Source organism: Periophthalmus magnuspinnatus, chromosome 17, assembly GCF_009829125.3.
Source record: "Periophthalmus magnuspinnatus isolate fPerMag1 chromosome 17, fPerMag1.2.pri, whole genome shotgun sequence".
In the NCBI taxonomy this organism is placed as follows: Eukaryota; Metazoa; Chordata; class Actinopteri; order Gobiiformes; family Gobiidae; genus Periophthalmus; species Periophthalmus magnuspinnatus.
Window position 1 is genome coordinate 17,499,757 of NC_047142.1, and position 19,600 is coordinate 17,519,356.

Here is a 19,600-nt window from a genome sequence, read left to right on the forward strand (position 1 = left end):
GTCAGAAGGCTGGTGGACACTGCCTTATATCTATTTGAGGGGAGGGGAACTACATTGAAACTGTAAACATCTATTATCTCCAGTTTCAATCCAATCCAATCCAATCCACTTTATTTATATAGCACATTTCATAAACAAATTGTTTCCAAAGTGCTGCACAGAGACAAAGTGACATAAAATAAAAAGTCATTAGTTAAATTAAATGAGCACCTAACTGTACATAAAATCAATAAAACACATAAAAATCAATAAAAAATAAAAAAAAACACAGAGGACCACACAACTCACGCGGTGTTAAAAGCCAGAGAATAAAAGTGGGTCTTAAGACGAGACTTAAAACACTCTACAGTGGGAGCTGTTTGAACGTGAGGGGGCAGGGCGCTTCACAGTTTAGGTCCAACCACAGAAAAGGCCCTGTCCCCTCTGGTTTTAAGTCTGGTCTTAGGGACCACGAGCTGGAGCTGGCCCTCAGACCTCAGAGCGCGCACCGGGGTGTAAAGCTGGAACTACCCTACTCAGCCCATAAAGGCCCTGCTATTGTTTTCGTTCACATTTTGGTGCTAAAGCAACATTTGGTTTCTGTTTCTGTTCATTGACAGACATTCATCTAGAAATTTTAATTTGAGTTTCAACATGCTTTAATTTGACAGAGCCAGTGAAGATAATCAAGGTGATTTCAAACAGTAAAGGACTTAGAAAGAAGCCCTGTCGAGTGCCAAAATTATGAACCTGGTTTATTTGTGGTGACACACAACACATAACTCTTTTCATACAATAGAAAACCTTTTGGCAGGGAATGCAAACTTCACTTTGCACTTATGATGCGATGGATAAAAAGATCAATGGAGACCTTTAAATATGTTTGCTCTTTTGAGTTCCCATGAAGAATGAAATGTAAATATAACTTTTCTTTAAGGCTATTGGCAAAACAACCATAAGAAATTTTGAGCTTGGACCTGACTTTCTCACTGTTAATGAGCGCGTCAGTCATCAGAATGTTTATGATTTATCATTATTATATCATAAAAAAAAATAATTAAATATTCAAGTTTTACCAGCAGTGAACTTTAACAAACATAAAGACATGAGAATGACTTGTGGTAACCCCAGAGTTTCATTTGTCTGTTGCAAGATCATTACAACACAATAAAAAACAGAAATGCAGCTCTGGTTTGTAATGTAGTAGTAGGGCCTTATAATTTGGCATGCAATAGTGGAAACGTGTGAGAATTGAACAGCTGATATATCTCACATAAATGTTAGAGGTCTTGATTGGCTCAATGTGGGCAAATATATATAAGCCATGTGCACAGGATCCAGTGTTTTCATTGAACCATTGGGTAAAGACAAGATGAAGTGGCTCATTCTGGTGGCTGGTTTTGGGCTGAGTTTGGCCCAACACAACCCTCACCTGAAGCATGGACGCACCTCCATCGTGCACCTCTTCGAGTGGAGGTGGGCCGACATCGCAGCAGAGTGTGAGCGCTTCCTTGGGCCCAACGGCTTTGGAGGCGTTCAGGTGAGTCTTTAAACAAACTCATTCAAATACATTCAGTAAGTTCACTATCAAATTTTAGAAATGTTTCATTTTTTTCCTCATGAATATTCTATCAAATTATTTAACACTAATACTGTACATACTAATAGTATTATGATTATTATCGGTATTACATTCCCTCTTAGGGTAAGAGTGTTCAGACTACATGTTATTAGCCAACAGGCTATGTTACATTGTACAAGAGTGTAAAATCACAATTGTGATTCAACTGGCAAGGATCATAAATCCAGGGATTTTGAAGCAATTGTTTAATGTTGTTGAGATGAGGAACAAAAGAAAAGAAGATAATGATTGAGGCATAGAGATATACAGATACATACAGATGATAAGAATGTGAAGATTGGAGAAAAGCATAAGAGAGAGGAGCTGTGGCATGTTTTAGGTGTAAAAAAAGATTGGAACTTGACAAGTGGGAGTGCCTCAGGGATCAACACTAGGCCCTTCTTGTTTGATGGAGAAAATAACAGATGATATGAGCAAGGGGCAGGATGAAGAAAATGTATATATTGGTCTCATTCACTCACACAAGTACATCTCACAGAATGATATCTGTGGATTATAAAAATGCTACTTCACTAATATCATTCAACTATCACACTGAAAAAACATCATTAGCTTACCAATAAAATATATTGTTAAATATTTAATCTTGCACATTCCCAATAATTTTATATCCGTGGCATTCACAGCATACAGTTCTACTGTATGTATGTACCTAAATTAAACAAAAGTAAGAGTTACCCACCTCTTTTTCTCCTGTCAGATCTCTCCTCCCAGTGAGCACATCATCCTGAACAACCCCTGGAGGCCCTGGTATCAGCGCTATCAGCCAATTGGCTACAAACTGTGCTCCCGATCAGGAACTGAGGCCGAGCTTCGCGACATGATCACCAGATGCAACAATGTCGGGGTAAATTTAAACAGTTTAAACGGCATGCTTTATTTCACAGTAGCGAGATAGATATAACATATTCAAATAAACAGACAGTATATTGTCTTTAAACAAGTCTTAATAAAAAGTTAGTGAATGTAACAAATAAGACGATATAATTACATCCCTCTGTATAGGTGAACATCTACGTGGATGCTGTGATTAACCACATGTGCGGCTCTGCGGGTGGAGAGGGCACCCACTCCTCCTGTGGCAGCTGGTTCAGTGCTCCCCATGAGGACTTCCCGAGTGTTCCCTACTCCAGTTGGGACTTCAATGACAACAAATGCCACACAAGCAATGGAGAAATTCAGAACTACGGAGATGCCAACCAGGTAACACTCCGCTAAGGCAAGATCTCGTGCCACCAGATCTCTCCAGACATAATTACCATCAAATTTTGAACATATGAAAAAAATCTTGTGAGATTTTTTCCCATACGTTTACATTTGGATTAGACAAAAACTGTTTAAATGTCAGAATTAAATGTCTTCAGATGCTATAGATCCAACAGTCAGAGCATTCGTCAGAGAATTAAATATCCTGCTCTCTCTGTATCTTCAATGGTTTTACAGAAATTATATGTATGTATGTTTTCCACAGGTCCGTAACTGCCGTCTGGAGGGTCTGCTTGACCTTGCTCTGGAAAAGGACTATGTCAGGGGTAAAGTGGCAGAGTACATGAATAAACTGATTGACATGGGTGTGGCTGGGATCAGAGTGGACGCCTGTAAACATATGTGGCCTGGAGACCTGCAGAATGTGTTCGGACGCCTCCACAATCTCAACACCAAGTGGTTCTCCAGTGGTTCCAGACCTTTCATCTATCAGGAGGTGCTTAACGCTTATCTACTCCAAACTATGTACTTAAATATGGTCCTCAAAAAAAACAAGGGCACTGACAACACTGAAATACTGCAAGGGATTTTACTTAACCAGGCACGTGTTATGTGTTACAGGAAAGTTAATAGTTAACAAGATTGCATTCTCTAAAGTTGTGGGAGTTGGCACACAGGCTGCTAGATAAAGTTTATCTCACACACCAACAAAAATAAAACATGACAGAATCTCATTACCTTATCTGAGTAGCACAGCTGTCCACTACAGTGACTGGGTCTATTGTAAATAAGGCAACGCAACGCAGGTCTATTTGCAAAGCACAGTTCATACAGCAATTCAAATGATGAAAGATGAATTAAATCTACGACTAACATTTAAGAGTGAATAAAAACATAAAGAATATTGTATTTCTGCTAAAATAGGCTGAAGTATGTCCGTTGGTGTACCATATTGTTGCCCTGTGATTGGTCTGAACCATGGTGGTCTAAACCCAATCACGACTTGCTTGAGGTTAGGCTTCTCCACCAACCTGAGAGCATGGTTTTTGGTTTTGAATAAACAATAATGAACATTCTCCTCATAGGTTATTGATCTGGGAGGAGAGGCCATCTCTGCCAAGGAGTACTTCCACTTGGGCCGAGTCACTGAGTTCAAATATGGTGCCAAACTGGGAACAGTGATCAGGAAGTGGAATGGAGAGAAACTCAGCTACACCAGGTATAACTGAAAATAACGGCATTATATCAATGTTTGGTCAGTTTAAATTGGAGGAAAATTATTGTTCTTGTATTGAATGAACAGTTTTTGCCTCTATGTTATTTTGTGGTCAGGAATTGGGGAGAGGGTTGGGGTTTTATGCCTAATGGAGACGCCGTAGTGTTTGTGGATAACCATGACAACCAGAGAGGAAGTGGAGCGGGTGGAGCTTCCATCCTCACCTTCTTTGAGTCTCGGCTTTACAAGATGGCCGTCGGGTACATGCTGGCCCACCCCTATGGAGTCACCAGGGTCATGTCAAGCTACAGATGGGACCGTAACTTTGTTAATGGAAAGGTGTCATACTTTTAAAAAAATATCTAAACATTTGTGCTGTAAGTGTAACAATACTGTGACCATTGTGGTTTTTATAGTGTTGTCAATGTTCACTGTAAGAATAAGATTTAATGCAACTCAGTGGCTCTTTAATTATATCTTTGTTAATTGTGTGTGTAAATTCATAAAGCAATAAACAACTGCATATTTAAATTAATTTTCTGTCTATGGTAAAGAAATTGCATTACTTTCTTGAGTGAACTTATGAATACGTACTTTTCACATAGGATCAGAATTACTGGGTCGGACCTCCCAGCAACAGTGATGGATCCACCAAACCTGTTACCATCAACGCTGACCAGACCTGTGGAAACGGCTGGGTGTGTGAGCACAGGTGGAGGCAGATCAAGTAAGTTATCATTTAACAACATTTGGTTCTCCATATCTGCTTTTGGGATTTAAATTATTCTTATTTTGTCTTGTTCCTCCGACAGGAATATGGTGAAGTTCCGTAATGTGGTGAATGGACAGCCTCATTCAAACTGGTGGGACAACCAGAGCAACCAGGTCGCCTTTGGACGTGGCAACAGAGGATTCATCATCTTCAACAATGATGACTGGTGAGACTTTCATGCGTCTGCCGTGGAGCATTTGTATTCTGGTTTTGTATCCCTAGTGTCTAGCCAACAGTTGTGGCTGCAGATCTGTGTAGTTTTGTTTTTTAATTGTCAAAGTGCAAGACCAGAATAGCTGAGGTGACTGATTTCACTCTGCTGCCTAGAACACATCTGATCACACGTCTGATCACACAGGGGCTACAGTATTGCACACTGGTGAAAGTCGTTTACATGTGGTGAGGATCAACAGGTGAATTCTACAAGGAACAGTTTTATCTCCTCCACTTTACCCTTTATACATCTGACTTTGTATAAACGTTGTGGACTCTTCGTACATACATAAATATAAACTCATCTATGATTTTACAGACTTGTAAAAAATAAATTTAAAACTAAAGAAATTATTGAGGACAGTCAGGACAGGCAGGAATTATACTATATATACCTATACAGTTGAGAGTGATGTATTTGATATGTGGCAACAAAATGTAGTCATCTGTTTTATGACCATTTAATTCTTGCTAAAATGTGCCTTGTGATATTTTCAGGGACCTTGATGTCACCCTGAACACTGGCATGCCCGGAGGTACATACTGTGATGTGATTTCGGGTCAGAAGGAGAACGGCAGGTGCACAGGCAAACAGATCCAGGTGGGAGGAGATGGCCGCGCCCACTTCAAGATCAGCAGCCATGACGAGGACCCATTTGTGGCCATTCATGCCGAGTCCAAGCTGTGAACGACATCTTGTTTTTACCCACAATAATCTCTTTCTGAGTGTGAACATCTTCAGAGCTATACAACACAACCAGTAGATTAAGGTAATTCCTTGTCCGTCCATCATGTTATATTACAGCCACATGTCTCAGTGACAGAGATTTCCAAACTCAGGATAATTTTAGCAATTCTAACTAAGCAAAAAAGCAGTTTTGCCAATTTATTTGTAAATTTGTTCAATCAAATAAACCCTCCGTGTATAAGATATTGAGTGTTTACTTTCTTGAACATTTAGTAAATCACATGTCAGCCAACACTACATAAAATATTGTAGGCTATATACAGTAGAGATTTTTACCCTGGATCATTTAGGATTTTATTGAGATTAAAACAAAGTGTCAGCTGGGGAGATAATAACCACCACGAGGCCTCTTGTGTAATGTGGAGTAGAATAGGCAAAATAAACACATAGAAGCATAAAGCAAGAGAAGACAAGAGAAAATCAAGGGGATCTCAAACAGTCAGGGGCTCAGCGGGAAGCCCTGTCGAGTCCCAAAATTATGCACCTGGTTTGTTGTGGTGACCCTTGACCCCTGAAAACAATAATTTACACCACCTCCATTATGCTGATAAGTTGGTGTAAATACGGCATTCATCTAATTGAAAGCCTGTTTGGTATTGAATTAGAGTTTCAGTTGAATGCATCAACCTTTAAATATATTTGGCGATATTCTTTCTGATCCTCTCGAAGAATGGAATCTCACGTCTAGGCAGTGATAAAACAACTTTCACATTTTTATGTTTTAGATCACTTGCTTTTCTTGTTTGGTAAATGCAATTTTGTTAGGATCTCTGTCAGGATTCCAGTTTTTCCCTGTGTGTTCTTGTGCTGTTTCCCCCCTCCCTTCTGTGTCTGTGTGCCTGGAGCTGGGGGGAGAGTCCCTCACTACCCCCCCACTACTCACCTGCCCATCGCCAATCAACTTTCAACCTCTGGATTTCAAAGACTGCTTATTTCTCCACATGCTGCCAGATCATCAGTTTATCCTTCTATCTGCACCTTTTGATCAACCAGTAATTAGGATAGTCTCTTTACAAACTGAATTGCCCTTTGGGATTAATAAAGTTGTTGACTGATTGATTCTTTGCTTGAGTTTAATATGCCACTCTCATTAAAGGATGCTACCAGTAGTTATTCATATGGCATAGAATTAACTTTTATGACATTGTAATTACTGCAGAACTATGGTCGAACGTAACACACAAAAACAACTATAAACATGAATCAAAAGAAAATGTTTAACTGCAAAGAAAAAGGTTTCATGTTAAAGTTGCTAAAAAAAAACCCTGCTATATTGTTGTTGCTGCTATATTGTAATTCTGTCTCCTTGCATTCACCCATCTCCTTTTCTGGTCTTGCACAGTGGCTGCCATTTTGTCAGGCCTCCCGGTGAAATGCATTTTATGAATCTAATCTCTCTTTGAAGCCACATCCTTCTTCAGGCAGTATAATTCTGTACTCAGTACAATATCACCAATATCTGGTCAGCCTTACCACAGCAGACTGGTTTCCACTGGTTTGCTGAAGTGGATTGGTACACAAGTGTCTCCACAGTCTAAAGTGAACTGCACCACCTTTATATGTTGAGCCGATATGCGTTGCAAAACAAAGCATGAATGCAACAGCAGCTTCCAGTTCATCAATGCACAACATTTGCCTAAATATTATTATTATTTCCAGTGCATAATGCATCTAACATGACATCACTTTAGCTGTACCACTACAAATTTAAAGGATATAGAATATAGGTTTAAAGTGTTCATTCGGTAAAACGGGCCATGTGTAGAATCAGTGATAACTTTTGCTTACACCGATTATAAAAATTGACAAAATCATAAACTTTTGTCTGTGGCATAATTTTACAAGCTTTCACATGAATATATACAAGTATTTTCAAAGTTAACACAAAATAAAAAATTTTTATGTTTTAAATATAGTCCCCAAAAGCCTCAATGTGATAAATTCATCAATGTGATAAATTTAAGGGCCATTTTTGGACAATAATCTGATGTCCTTCTTCATGTATCATGTGATGACATCACTCTGAGGATCCTGGAGGACTCTAGTCAACACAAGTTTCAGATTTGGATTCTTAGTTTTTGCTGTTGACACCTTTGTCACAAGAATTACAAATGCCACAGTTTTGGCCATTTGGTGAAACATTCCAAATGTGTTTAAAATGGTTATATTGTTAAAACATTACATTTTAAGTCAATGTTTGGTATGAACAGTCAATGTCAATGCTTTTATTTCTCTTTGATGGATAAATTATTCACCAATTTATAATGTTATGTATGAAAAATGTCATTTGGTAAGACAAATGTGTCCTTCGGTAAAACGGAATTTGTCATTTGTTTCATGTGCTTAATGTTACCTACCACAAGCACATAACTCAGAAATATCTGCATTTATTTTACAATTTTATTTGTATCATTTAACTAACTACATATGCTACTATAGTGCAGTAATCATTTTCATTTGTAGAATAATTAGTAATCATTCAAAATGCAATTAGACAATAAATAGTTAGTAGTGTGTAATAGTGGTTAAATGGTAAAATATACACTTAAATATACATGAAAATCTATACATTTTTCATGGCATTATATTTACATTTTTTGACCATTTTATTATGAAAACTTGTAATGTTTAGGTGACGTCAGTGTCTCACAGAGCAGAGCCCTGTCCCTGGAGCCGTGATCGGGGCATGGAAATGCAACTCGGCTAGAGGGAGCCGCACCAAAAGGACCCGCTCCAAGGAAGCCCCAAGCGAACCATGCCAGAGAAAGAGAGGCTAACCTTCCTCCACAGATCCCTTGCATGGTCTCTACTCAGCTATTGGCTCTTAGTGTAGTAATGTGAGGTTGTGTCACCCAGCGGCTGGATTGAGAGTGTAGCATGTATTGCGTGGATGGCTTGCCATGAGAAGACTCATGTGTGTTGGGTGGCTTGGGCTGGCAACCGGGTCAAATCCATCTCGGCTCCTGCCAGCACCCTCCCCTTTAACTCCCAGGATTGATCCTGGTTGGTGGACAAGTGCAAGTGTTCTGATTCAGGATAAACTGATTTTATTTATTTAGTGTTGTAGCTTACCTAAGTGTTACCAAGCGGGGTAATTTTTAACCTTAGCAGTTTTGAAACATTCAACCAAGGCACACAGATAAGAAAACTGGAATGGACACACAACATTCCATTTGTTAGTTTTAATTATTTATTAATTTGTCCTAGTTTAGGTTTTTTAAATGTTTTTGTTAAGTTTGGTTTGACTAACTAAATTCACCATTTCAGTATCTTCACATTTACAGTTAAAACAATTTTCACATTTTGTTCTATCTGACTCAACAAAACAAACCATCATCATTGTGGGTAAATGGACATGGTACTTGATAACCAGTCGATTTATTTACAGTAATTCAAACTGGAACAAACAAGGTGCTTTCCTACAATTGAATATACAGTTACATTCACTCATCCACATTGACTTCACAGCTGATCATAGAACACATAACGTACCATTACTTTAGATCCACCTCAACACGGCTTAGGGTTGCCACTACACTGGACCATCAGGACCATCAGCCCAATCTACAGTGAACATCAGGTATCGCCCCTCCTTGAACTGCCACCTTAAGGTGTGGAGGGGTTTGAGCACCCGAATGATCCTGGGAGCTATGTTGTCGGGGGCTGGGGGATGGGTCAGACCAAGAGCGGTTCAGAAGCCCCCCATGATGAATATCACAACAAGGTCAGTTACGTCACCCAGACTGGCGTTACCGGGGCCCCACCCTGGAGCCAGGCCTGGGGTGGATGCTCGGCAGCAAGTGCCTGGTGGCCGGGCCTAGCCTGAAGGAGCGATGTGGGGCCGTCCTCCCGTGGACCCACCACCTGCGGGAGGATCCGTGAGGGGCGAATGCATAGAGATCTGGGCGACAGTCGAAGGTGGTAGGCCTCGATGAATGGATCTCCGGACATGGAGACTGGCTCTGGGGACATGGAATGTCGCCTCGCTGGAGGGGAAGGAGCCTGAGCTTGTGCAGGAGGTTACTGGCTAGATATAATCAGCCTCACCTCCACGCACAGCTTGGGCTCTGGAACCCAGCTCCTCAACCTCAACTGCCTCAAGTGGAGGAGTTCAAGTACCTCAGGGTTGTGTTCACAAGTGAAGGAAGGATGGAGCACAAGATCGACAGGCAGATCGGTGCAGTGTCTGCAGTGATGCGGTTGCTGTATCGTCCTTTGTGGCTGCTGAGCCAAAAGGCAAAGCACTTAGATTATATAAACAATCAGTCTCTACCTGCTCCTGCATCACACTGTTTGTAGTCAAACCACCCAGTCCAACAGTCAGCTTTCAAATTTTGGGGTCAGACACCCCCTTATGATAGACGTTACAAACAACCATGACCTGCTCATTCATACTATGACATAAGCAACTATTGTGATGTTTTAATGACCAAATGTGCGGAACTGTGTTATCACTGCGATGAGGAGCTGAAACCTAACAGCCACTACTGCTAGTGCTAGCTGTCAGAGCATCAGATCATAGTCAAACAGCTTTGTCTGATTGGATGTTGGCTCATATCCTGCCCTTCTGTGTTTTGTTTGGGTTCATCATGTTCCTTTCCAGTGGCATGCGGTCAGGGCAATCAAGGCAAGCAGTGCTTGTCCAATAAAATCTAATATCATCATGTGTCAAAAGTATAATTAAAAAGTTAAGAAATATATCCAAATTATGCCGTTTTCTCTTCACTTCTGCCTGTTTGATGCATGGTTGTAGTCATGCTGTCCTTTAGTACACCCTACTGGTCACTGAGCAGAATGCAACAACCGCGGTTCCCAATGTCTCATTAACTTGTGGTTGTCCCATGCTACGGAACCTGTCTTTTCACAACCAGAGGACCAGCCGGTTGTTTTAGAGGTGCGCATACATCCTGACGACCACAACCGGCTCAAACAGAGCTAGATAAACTCATATTGTTCACTTTCTGTCAGAAGTTGTTGTGGGCACTGTCATTGTCATTTGGGTTGGCAAATATGTTCTATACGAATTACAAAGCCATTTTAACACCTCCCAGATAATGAACCTTTATGATATTAAAAAAAAAAAAAATCACATTCTCCATTGAAATCAATGGGATTCCCACTTAACCGTGCCACTACAAAGAAATGGCAGTTTAGTCTCATTTACCGCAAAAGTGGGTGGGGCAGAATAAGGTCAATATTAAGATCTCTATGAGAGACTTCTAATAAGTGCACATTTGCAACAGGAAATGGCAGCAGCGCCAACATTCATCACAAGTCAAATGACTATAACAAGTTGCTTTTAGCTTCATGTTTCCAGTGCTTGGATGTTAGCATAACAAGCAGTAATTTAGTCAAATAGTGAGCTAGTTTTAGTACAAGGTGTTTTTTCAGTAAAACATGGTTTTGATTTGCATCTGTGAGAAGTGAATGTGAGTGCACTGTTCTAATGCAGGGTTGTGTTTAATGTGCATGACCAGTGTTTCATTATAGAATATTTTCAGCAGCATGAACAGAGCTAAGTTGGACATGTCTTCTAGCTACATTGTTGTCATAACTGTAAGTCTGGAGCCAGAATTGAATTTGTCTGTTGCAACATCATTGTAATAAAAAAAATAAAACTGAAATGTATCTAAGGGCAGGGGTCTCAAATAGTTGCTTGCAGACCACCAGTAGCTGTTTATCCCCTTCCAAGCAGCTCGCCATAGATTTAGGAATTATGTTATGCTGAATAATTCAAATTTGATTAGTCATTCCTATTCTAAATATACACTTTGTACACTACTAAATGGATAATGGTTTATGTTACACAGGCATTCGACTGTAGCCCAGACGCTTGCAACTGATAACAGGCATAGGTATGTTTAATACTCTCCCCTTACCTTTTAGTTTGGCTTGTGATAGTTTGGAAACTTCTGTGAGAATTGTGCAGGTGGTTTATCTCACATAGATATTAGAAGTGTTTTGATTGGTTGAATGCGGACTGTACAAATATATATTAGCCCAAGAGTGCAGCTGAGCCAGTGTCTTTTCCTCATTATTGGACCACTGGGTAAAGGCAGGATGACGTGGCTGATTTTGGTGGCTGTTTTTGGGCTGAGTGTGGCCCAACACAACCCTCACCTGAAGCATGGACGTACTTCCATTGTGCACCTCTTCGAGTGGAGGTGGGCCGACATCGCAGCGGAGTGTGAGCGCTTCCTTGGACCCTATGGCTACGGAGGCGTTCAGGTGAGTTTCCATTTTTGGTATATTATGTCAAATGATTTTAAAAACACTTGATATATAACATGCAATTTAACACAGTAATCCATACCATTAGTATTATCAGTAATTGTAGCATATAGAGTATAGGGTAAGAGGGTCCAGGCTACATGTAATTGCAGGTTGTACAGTACTTTAGAGCAAAGAACCGTGTAGAATAACATGTATATGATCGTAATTCAGTAAACAGAGATCATAGTGTAGCATGCCAGTTCCAGTCCAAAGTCTGGGTAAGGACAACGCTATGTGCCAAGAATGACAACACTGAAACCCATCAAAGGAGTGCAAACCAGACTGGTGTTGGTCAAAGTAGAGAATCAATGCATATGTGTACTAGTTGGGAGTTCACTGAGGCAAGAGCTGTTTTACCATGGTGTGGAATGGAAAAAATAATGAAATGGGGATTGCGAAAGAAAGTGTCAGACAGGGTCATGCAGTCAAATTAAAAAGCTGAAGAATTTGTTGAATGTTGTTGAGATATAAAGCAAGGAAAGAAAGTTTCTCAACTGACCCTGAAGTCATGCAGAGTATTCATGGAGGTGAAAGGGTGAAAATCATGGTACAGGAAGCATAGAGATAGTAGGAATGTGAACATTTGAGTTTATGACATGATACGTGGAGAGGAGCTGTGGTATTGCATGAGGAAGTGTTATGCAAGGTATTTCTAATGGCTTTAAAGCAGTGGGGACGTGTGCTCGGTGTCACAAAAGACTGGAAGTTGCCAAGTGGGTGTGCATCAGGGATTGGCACTGGGCTCCCTCTTGTTTGCTGGTAAAAATGAACAGATTAATAGATGCATAAGGAGCAAGATTACTAGAAAGGTGGAAGTATATTTTAGAGTAGCGTGACAGTTCATTGATCCCTTACTCACACACACAACTGCATCTGTTCAGGTATCATCATAAAAATGCAACTTCTCTAGGGTCAGCTAACTATCACATTGAAATAAACTATATATTTTAAACTCATTAAAGTTTGGGTATTGCAATGATATTTCTTCCCACTGAAGTTACATCCATGGCATTGAGCAATTGTTGTAGATGTCCTGAGCTAATCAGATTTCTAAAACTCCTGTAATTTTCTCCTGTCAGATATCCCCTCCCAGTGAGCACATTGTCCTGGACAACCCCTGGAGGGCCTGGTATCAGCGCTATCAGCCAATTGGCTACAAACTGTGCTCCCGATCAGGAAGTGAAGCTGAGCTGAGCGACATGATCACCAGATGCAACAATGTCGGGGTAAATTAAATTATACACATTCACACAGGAAAACAATTTTCCTTTAATGTAAAAATTTTAACAATTTTTCAAATTGAAAAAGTTAATGTAACAAACAAAGACTACTTTACATTCCTATGTATAGGTGAACATCTATGTGGATGCTGTCATTAACCACATGTGTGGCTCTGGAGGTGGAGAGGGCACCCACTCGTCTTGTGGCAGCTGGTTCAGTGCCAGCAAACAAGACTTCCCCAGTGTTCCCTACTCCAGCCAGGACTTCAATAACAACAAGTGCCACACAAGCAATGGAGAAATTAATAACTATGGAGACCCTAATGAGGTAACAACATAGGTCTCGTTATGTAGGGGACATAGTTTTGATTACAGACCGTGCATGCTCTCTATGTATATACAATGGTTATATAGAAATTGTATGTTTTCCACAGGTCCGTAACTGCCGTCTGGTGGGTCTGCTGGACCTTGCTCTGGAAAAGGATTATGTCAGAGGTAAAGTGGCAGAGTACATGAATAAGCTGATTGACATGGGTGTGGCTGGGTTCCGAGTGGATGCCGTCAAACACATGTGGCCTGGAGACCTGCAGAATGTGTATGGACGCCTGCACAACCTCAACACCAAGTGGTTCTCCAATGGATCCAGACCTTTCATCTACCAGGAGGTACTTAACTCCTCTCTACTCAAACAGGAATGACTCACTGTGGTAGGGACCCCAAACAGTGTCTTGCATAAAGATAAACCAGTCCTGACTACACTAAAGGTTTAGGTCCTGAAGGTTTATGTTTGGAAAACACTTGTTGTGTTATCTTCAGATCTGCAGAAGTTAATCTTTAATAGGATGGTACTATCTAAAGTTGTGGAAATTGGCACACAGGTCAAAAGTTGAGTTTATCTCACCAACATAAGTAAAACACGACTTTGCATTAACCTTATACAACACTGGAAATGCATGGTAAATAAGGCCGCCACCTTTTTCAGTTTGGAGTTAAAACTAGTGAAGAAACATTTTCCTTGTAGGTTATTGATCTGGGAGGAGAGGCTATCTCTGCCAGGGAGTACTTCCACCTGGGCCGAGTCACTGAGTTCAAATACGGCGCCAAACTGGGAACAGTGATCAGGAAGTGGAATGGAGAGAAACTCAGCTACACCAGGTATAACAGAAAATCATGGCATTATATCAATGTTTGGTCAGTTTAAATTGGAGGAAAATTACTGTTCTTGTATTGAAAAAGCTGTGTGTGTGTATGTGCAATTTAGTATGAAAATAATGGACCATGAATTCAGTAAACATGAGCTAATTAGCAGCTGATTATGTGATTATATCAGTGTTTGTCCTATAAAAATACAATGATCAAAAAATCATTGTTCATGTACTAATAAAGCTATTGAGTATACCTACCTAAACATTCTTTTTTGTTATTTTGTGGTCAGGAATTGGGGAGAAGGTTGGGGTTTCATGCCTAATGGAGATGCTTTTGTATTTGTGGATAACCATGACAACCAGAGAGGCCACGGAGCGGGTGGAGCTTCCATTGTCACCTTCTGGGATCCTCGTCTCTACAAGATGGCCGTTGGGTACATGCTGGCCCATCCCTATGGAGTCACCAGGGTCATGTCCAGCTACAGATGGGACCGTAACTTTGTTAATGGAAAAGTATGTTCATTTTTTGCAAAATCTGAATTTTGTGTGAAACAAGATTTTTTATATATATATTGTTCCTGTTTTAGTATTGAAATTTGTTCAATACGTCACTGCTAAAAACTAATGCAAATTGCAACAGTAAGAATAAGATTTATTGCAACTCACTTTATCTTTCTTGAAAGTTGGAAACATCTTTGTTGTTTTTGTGCGTGTTGATTCATACAGAATTCTGCCCTTCATTCCCTTAGAATTATAAGGTTTATTACAATTTATTTTTCGTAAATAGTTGTCCATACGCTATTGTCCCTGAATATTGTCTATACACTTTAGTAGTTTTTTTTTTTACTTTTATATGAGCAAAAAACATTGCCATAATCCAATGAACTCAATGAGTTTCCAGAAACTTATATCTCAATGTCTCGGAGCTACCCAGAGAAGACCTTATAATTCTAAAGTGACTCCTTGTAAAGAAATTGTGTTGAAGTTGCTGAATTGCGTGTGTGCTTTTTCAAATAGGATCAAAATGACTGGATTGGACCTCCCAGCAACAGTGATGGATCCACCAAACCTGTTACCATCAACGCTGACCTGACCTGTGGAAACGGCTGGGTGTGTGAGCACAGGTGGAGGCAGATCTAGTAAGTATATGGATTTCATGACTTTTTTTACAATGAGCTTCTCTGATCATGGGGAATACCTAAATGGTTGAATAGAAATCTACCAGCATTATGAAAAGGATATGTATAGTTACTCTTGTCTCTCTAACAGTAATATGGTGAAGTTCCGTAATGTGGTGAATGGACAGCCTCACTCAAACTGGTGGGACAACCAGAGCAACCAGGTCGCCTTTGGACGTGGCAACCGTGGATTTATCATCTTCAACAACGATGACTGGTGAGACCAGTATATTTCATTACGTAGTCTGGTCCTGGTTTTAAACAGATATGTGTGTGTGTGTGTGCGCGCGCATATGTGTAGTCCTTTTCATTATCTGACAAAATGTGTGACCAACAAAGTATTAACCACACAAAGGTTGCAGTATTCAAAACTCCCACTGTCCTCTCTTCACTTAATCATTTATACATCTGATTTCGTTGTTTAAAAAATTTAGGTTATCGCTGAATCTGAAACCAATGAATTATCTACTGTTTAGTTGACATTAAAGTTCCATCCATCTATTTTCTTACGCTTATCCGGGGCCGGGACATGGGGGCAGGAGTCTGTGCAGGGGACTCACAGACATGTCCTCCAGCTCCTCTGGGACCCTAAGACATTCTCAGGCCAGCCGAGAGACATAGTCCCTCCAGTGTGTCCTGGATCTTCCCCGGAGCCTCCTCCCAGTGGGTCATGCCCGGGACACCTCTCTAGGGAGGCATCCAGGAGGCATCCAGAACAGATGCTTGAGCCACCTCAGCTGGCTCCTCTCGATATGGAGGAGCAGCGGCTCTACTCCAAGCTCCTCCCGTATGACCAAGCTCCTCTCAATATCTCTAAGGGAGCGCCCAGCCACCCTGCAGAGGAAACCCAGTTCGGCTGCTTGTATCCACAATCTTGTCCTTTCGGTCATTACCTAAAGCTCATGACCATAGGTGAAGGTAGGAACATAGACTGCCCCGTAAATTGAGACCAGTTGTCGAGGTTTCCGCCTTCAACTGCTGCCCAGATCTCTGGGCACCTCACGGATCCTCCTGCAGGTGGTAGATCCACGGGCGGATGACCCCCATGTCTTTCCCTCAGGCTGTGCCTGACCAGGCCCTGTGGGGAAAGGCCAGACATTCTCTGTTGAGCACCCAACCAAAGGCCTGGCTCCAGGGAGCCCTGGTAGCGCCCATCCAGACGACATAGCTTAAACTCATCAAGGGCTTCAGACCAAGAGCAGGTCAGAAGCCATCCCCCAGGACCTGTTTGTCATGGGTGACCCTACCAGGGTCACCCATAGCAAACAACATAGCTCACAGGATCGTTCAGGTGCTCAAAGCCCTCCACCACATTAAGGGGGCCACTGAAGTTAACTTATTTAATTTTACTCCAATGTTCCTTGTGACATTTTCAGGGACCTTGATGTCACCCTGAACACTGGCATGCCCGGAGGCACGTACTGTGATGTGATTTCGGGTCTGAAGGAGAATGGCACGTGCACAGGCAAACAGATCCAGGTGGGAGGAGATGGCCGCGCCCACTTCAAGATCAGCAGTCGCGACGAAGACCCATTTGTGGCCATTCATGCCGAGTCCAAGCTGTGAACGACATCATGTTTTTACCCACAATAATCTCTTTCTGAGTGTGAACATCTTCAGAGCTGTACAACACAAACAGTAGATTAAGGTAATTCCTTATCCGTTCATCATGTTATATTACAGCCACATGTCTCAGTGACAGAGATTTCCAAACTCAGGATAATTTTAGCAATTCTAACTAAGCAAAAAGGCAGTTTGTCAATTTGTTTGTAAATGTGTTCAATCAAATAAACCCTTCTTGGATAAGACATTGAGTGTTTACTTTTTTAAAATTTCAGCCTAAATCACAGGTCAACGAACACTATATTCAATATTGTAGGCTATATGCAGTAGAGATTTTTTACCCTGGATCCTTTAGGATTTTACTGAGATTAAAACAAATATTGTGTTTCACAGCCAAAAGATAAACATCAACTGGGGAGATGAGAACTCCCACAAGGCATCTTACGTAATGTGTTGTAGAAGGCAAAATAAATGCATACTGGCGTAATGCAAGAGAAGACAAGAGAAATCAAACAGTCAGGGGCTTAGCAGAAAGCCCTGTCGAGTCCCAACATTATGCACCTGGTTTGTTGTTGTGACCCCAGGCCCTTGAAATAATAACACGTAATTTACACCAACTTCGTTATGCTAGACACACGTCTGCAGTTTTTCCCTTTCATGTGTCTAATGAATAGAGGGTTTTAAAAATCAGGCCACTGTACATGTATAAAATAGCACACTTTAACTAAAACTTCAGAGTTTGCATCTCGTCTATCTGTACTGTAGAAGACAGAATTACATGGTCTTGCTCCTCTGCTCTCTCATCCACTTAACTTTTATCTGTTCTTCTCTGTAAAGCCATAAAAACAGGGGTAAAATGGCAGAGTACATGAATAAGCTGATCAACATGGGTGTGGCCAGGTTCCAGGTGGATGAGCTATTGTCAGTTTGTGTGCAAATGTGTTCAATTGAAAAAAAGCCTCCCTGTATAAAACATTAAGGTCGTATTCACACTAGCACTGGTTAGTACGCTTTAATCGAACTCAAGTTCTTTTGGCCACAAAGTCCGGTTCGCTTGGTCAGGTGTGAATGCGCAATCGAACTCTGATACGGTCCAAAAAAGCGAACTCTGGTCCACCAAAAAACCTAGGTCTCGGTCCGGTTGAAGTGAACTCTGGTACGGTTCGAATGCATATGTGAACGCCAAGCGGACCACGGGCCGCTCCAAAGACAGGAAGCGGATTATATGCAGAGCATTCTGGGTAAAAGTCTTCTGATTCTGATTCTAAATAAAACCAAAACAAACACGGGTGCAAAGCTAGCGGAGCAGAGAAATGGCTCGTGGTCAGACGTGGAGTGAAGAGGAGGTAAAAGCCCTCATAGAAATATGGTCTGACGAAAATATATGTCAGTTACTCGTGACCACGCACAAAAACAACGAGGTTTATAAATTAATAAGTGAAAAAATGAAAGCAGTAGGATTCCCCCGCACTGTAGCGCAGTGTCGGACAGTAATTTTGTTTACAGTAATTTTGTTTACATTTCCCTGTGGAAAAGAAGTTGCGTTGTATTGACCAATAGACGAGCGGCGTTTCTTCTTTATGGTTTTTTGTCTCGTTTCCTTCCATGGTTTTTGGTACAGCGCCACCACATGTGAAGGATTAGACAAGCTTCTCAAAAGGTTTGGTTCGTTTGCCAAAAAGCAGTGTGAAAGCAAACCGCTCCAGTTGAAAATGTTAACAATGTTTCAATTTTGGTCCCGAATCGAACCGAGTCTACTGGACTATTAGGTGTGAAAACGACCTAAGTGTTCTTGAACATTTTCAGTGTAAATCACACATCAACTACCACTGTAAATACTATGGTAAGACTTATGATAACTACAACTTGAATATCCTTAATAATACATAAAGAAAGACATTCATTCATAATGAGCAAATACTTCATTAAGATTTCAGGCTTAATAACTACTTAATTTATAGCCAAACCCCTAAGTCCCCTAATTTAAATGACTAAGCCTGATTTAATATTGTAGGTTATATACAGTACAGCTTTTTAACCTGGGTCATTTAGGGTTTTGTTGTGCAGTCTCAGTCAAACTATGCATTCAGAGCCCACCTCCACCTTGTAACTTATACAAATATTGTGTTTCACAACCATAAGATAAGTGTCCAGTGAGGAGTTGAGTACTAGCACTGGGCCTCTTATGTAGCCTGTGGTAAAATAGGCTAGATCAATGTAAAAGGTTTAATTGAAATAAGGTTTAATTGAACTAACAGCATACTTTTAAGGAACATCTTGACAGAAAGAGTACCTTTTGGGTTGTAAGACTGTAGACTCAGTGGGAGGTCGGGTCAACATAGACGCATGAGGGAGGCATTCAATATTTACTCCTCAATTGTAAAGATTCAGTATTTCAGAGATGTTACTCAAATTTCTGTCCAACAATCTCTGTAAAGCTCCATG

At 40.8% G+C, this 19,600-nt stretch overlaps 2 protein-coding genes across 2 annotated transcripts; both read left to right on the plus strand.

Annotated features, from left to right (window-relative positions):
- Window positions 1-1,333: 1,333 nt before the first annotated feature.
- Window positions 1,334-5,925, plus strand: LOC117384689 (alpha-amylase-like). The gene is made up of 9 exons (XM_033981846.2): window positions 1,334-1,519; window positions 2,322-2,468; window positions 2,627-2,824; window positions 3,093-3,323; window positions 3,913-4,046; window positions 4,160-4,382; window positions 4,649-4,770; window positions 4,856-4,981; window positions 5,527-5,925. Exons 1-9 carry the CDS (start codon window positions 1,352-1,354, stop codon window positions 5,714-5,716), a joined length of 1,539 nt encoding a protein of 512 aa, XP_033837737.1. The 5' UTR covers window positions 1,334-1,351; the 3' UTR covers window positions 5,717-5,925.
- A 5,626-nt stretch (window positions 5,926-11,551) lies between these two features.
- Window positions 11,552-17,398, plus strand: LOC117384687 (alpha-amylase-like). The gene is made up of 9 exons (XM_033981844.2): window positions 11,552-12,004; window positions 13,129-13,275; window positions 13,400-13,597; window positions 13,704-13,934; window positions 14,291-14,424; window positions 14,705-14,927; window positions 15,432-15,553; window positions 15,684-15,809; window positions 16,969-17,398. Exons 1-9 carry the CDS (start codon window positions 11,750-11,752, stop codon window positions 17,156-17,158), a joined length of 1,626 nt encoding a protein of 541 aa, XP_033837735.1. The 5' UTR covers window positions 11,552-11,749; the 3' UTR covers window positions 17,159-17,398.
- The last annotated feature ends 2,202 nt before the right edge of the window (window positions 17,399-19,600 follow it).

Coding starts and splice junctions, on each gene's coding strand:
- LOC117384689 (XM_033981846.2), top strand. CDS start 1,352: ATGAAGTGGCTCATTCTGGTGGCTGGTTTTGGGCTGAGTTTGGCCCAA. Junction 4,047..4,159: donor GAGAAACTCAGCTACACCAG/GTATAACTGAAA, acceptor TTTTGTGGTCAG/GAATTGGGGAGAGGGTTGGG. Junction 4,771..4,855: donor CACAGGTGGAGGCAGATCAA/GTAAGTTATCAT, acceptor TTCCTCCGACAG/GAATATGGTGAAGTTCCGTA.
- LOC117384687 (XM_033981844.2), top strand. CDS start 11,750: ATGCGGACTGTACAAATATATATTAGCCCAAGAGTGCAGCTGAGCCAG. Junction 14,425..14,704: donor GAGAAACTCAGCTACACCAG/GTATAACAGAAA, acceptor TTTTGTGGTCAG/GAATTGGGGAGAAGGTTGGG. Junction 15,810..16,968: donor ATCTTCAACAACGATGACTG/GTGAGACCAGTA, acceptor TGACATTTTCAG/GGACCTTGATGTCACCCTGA.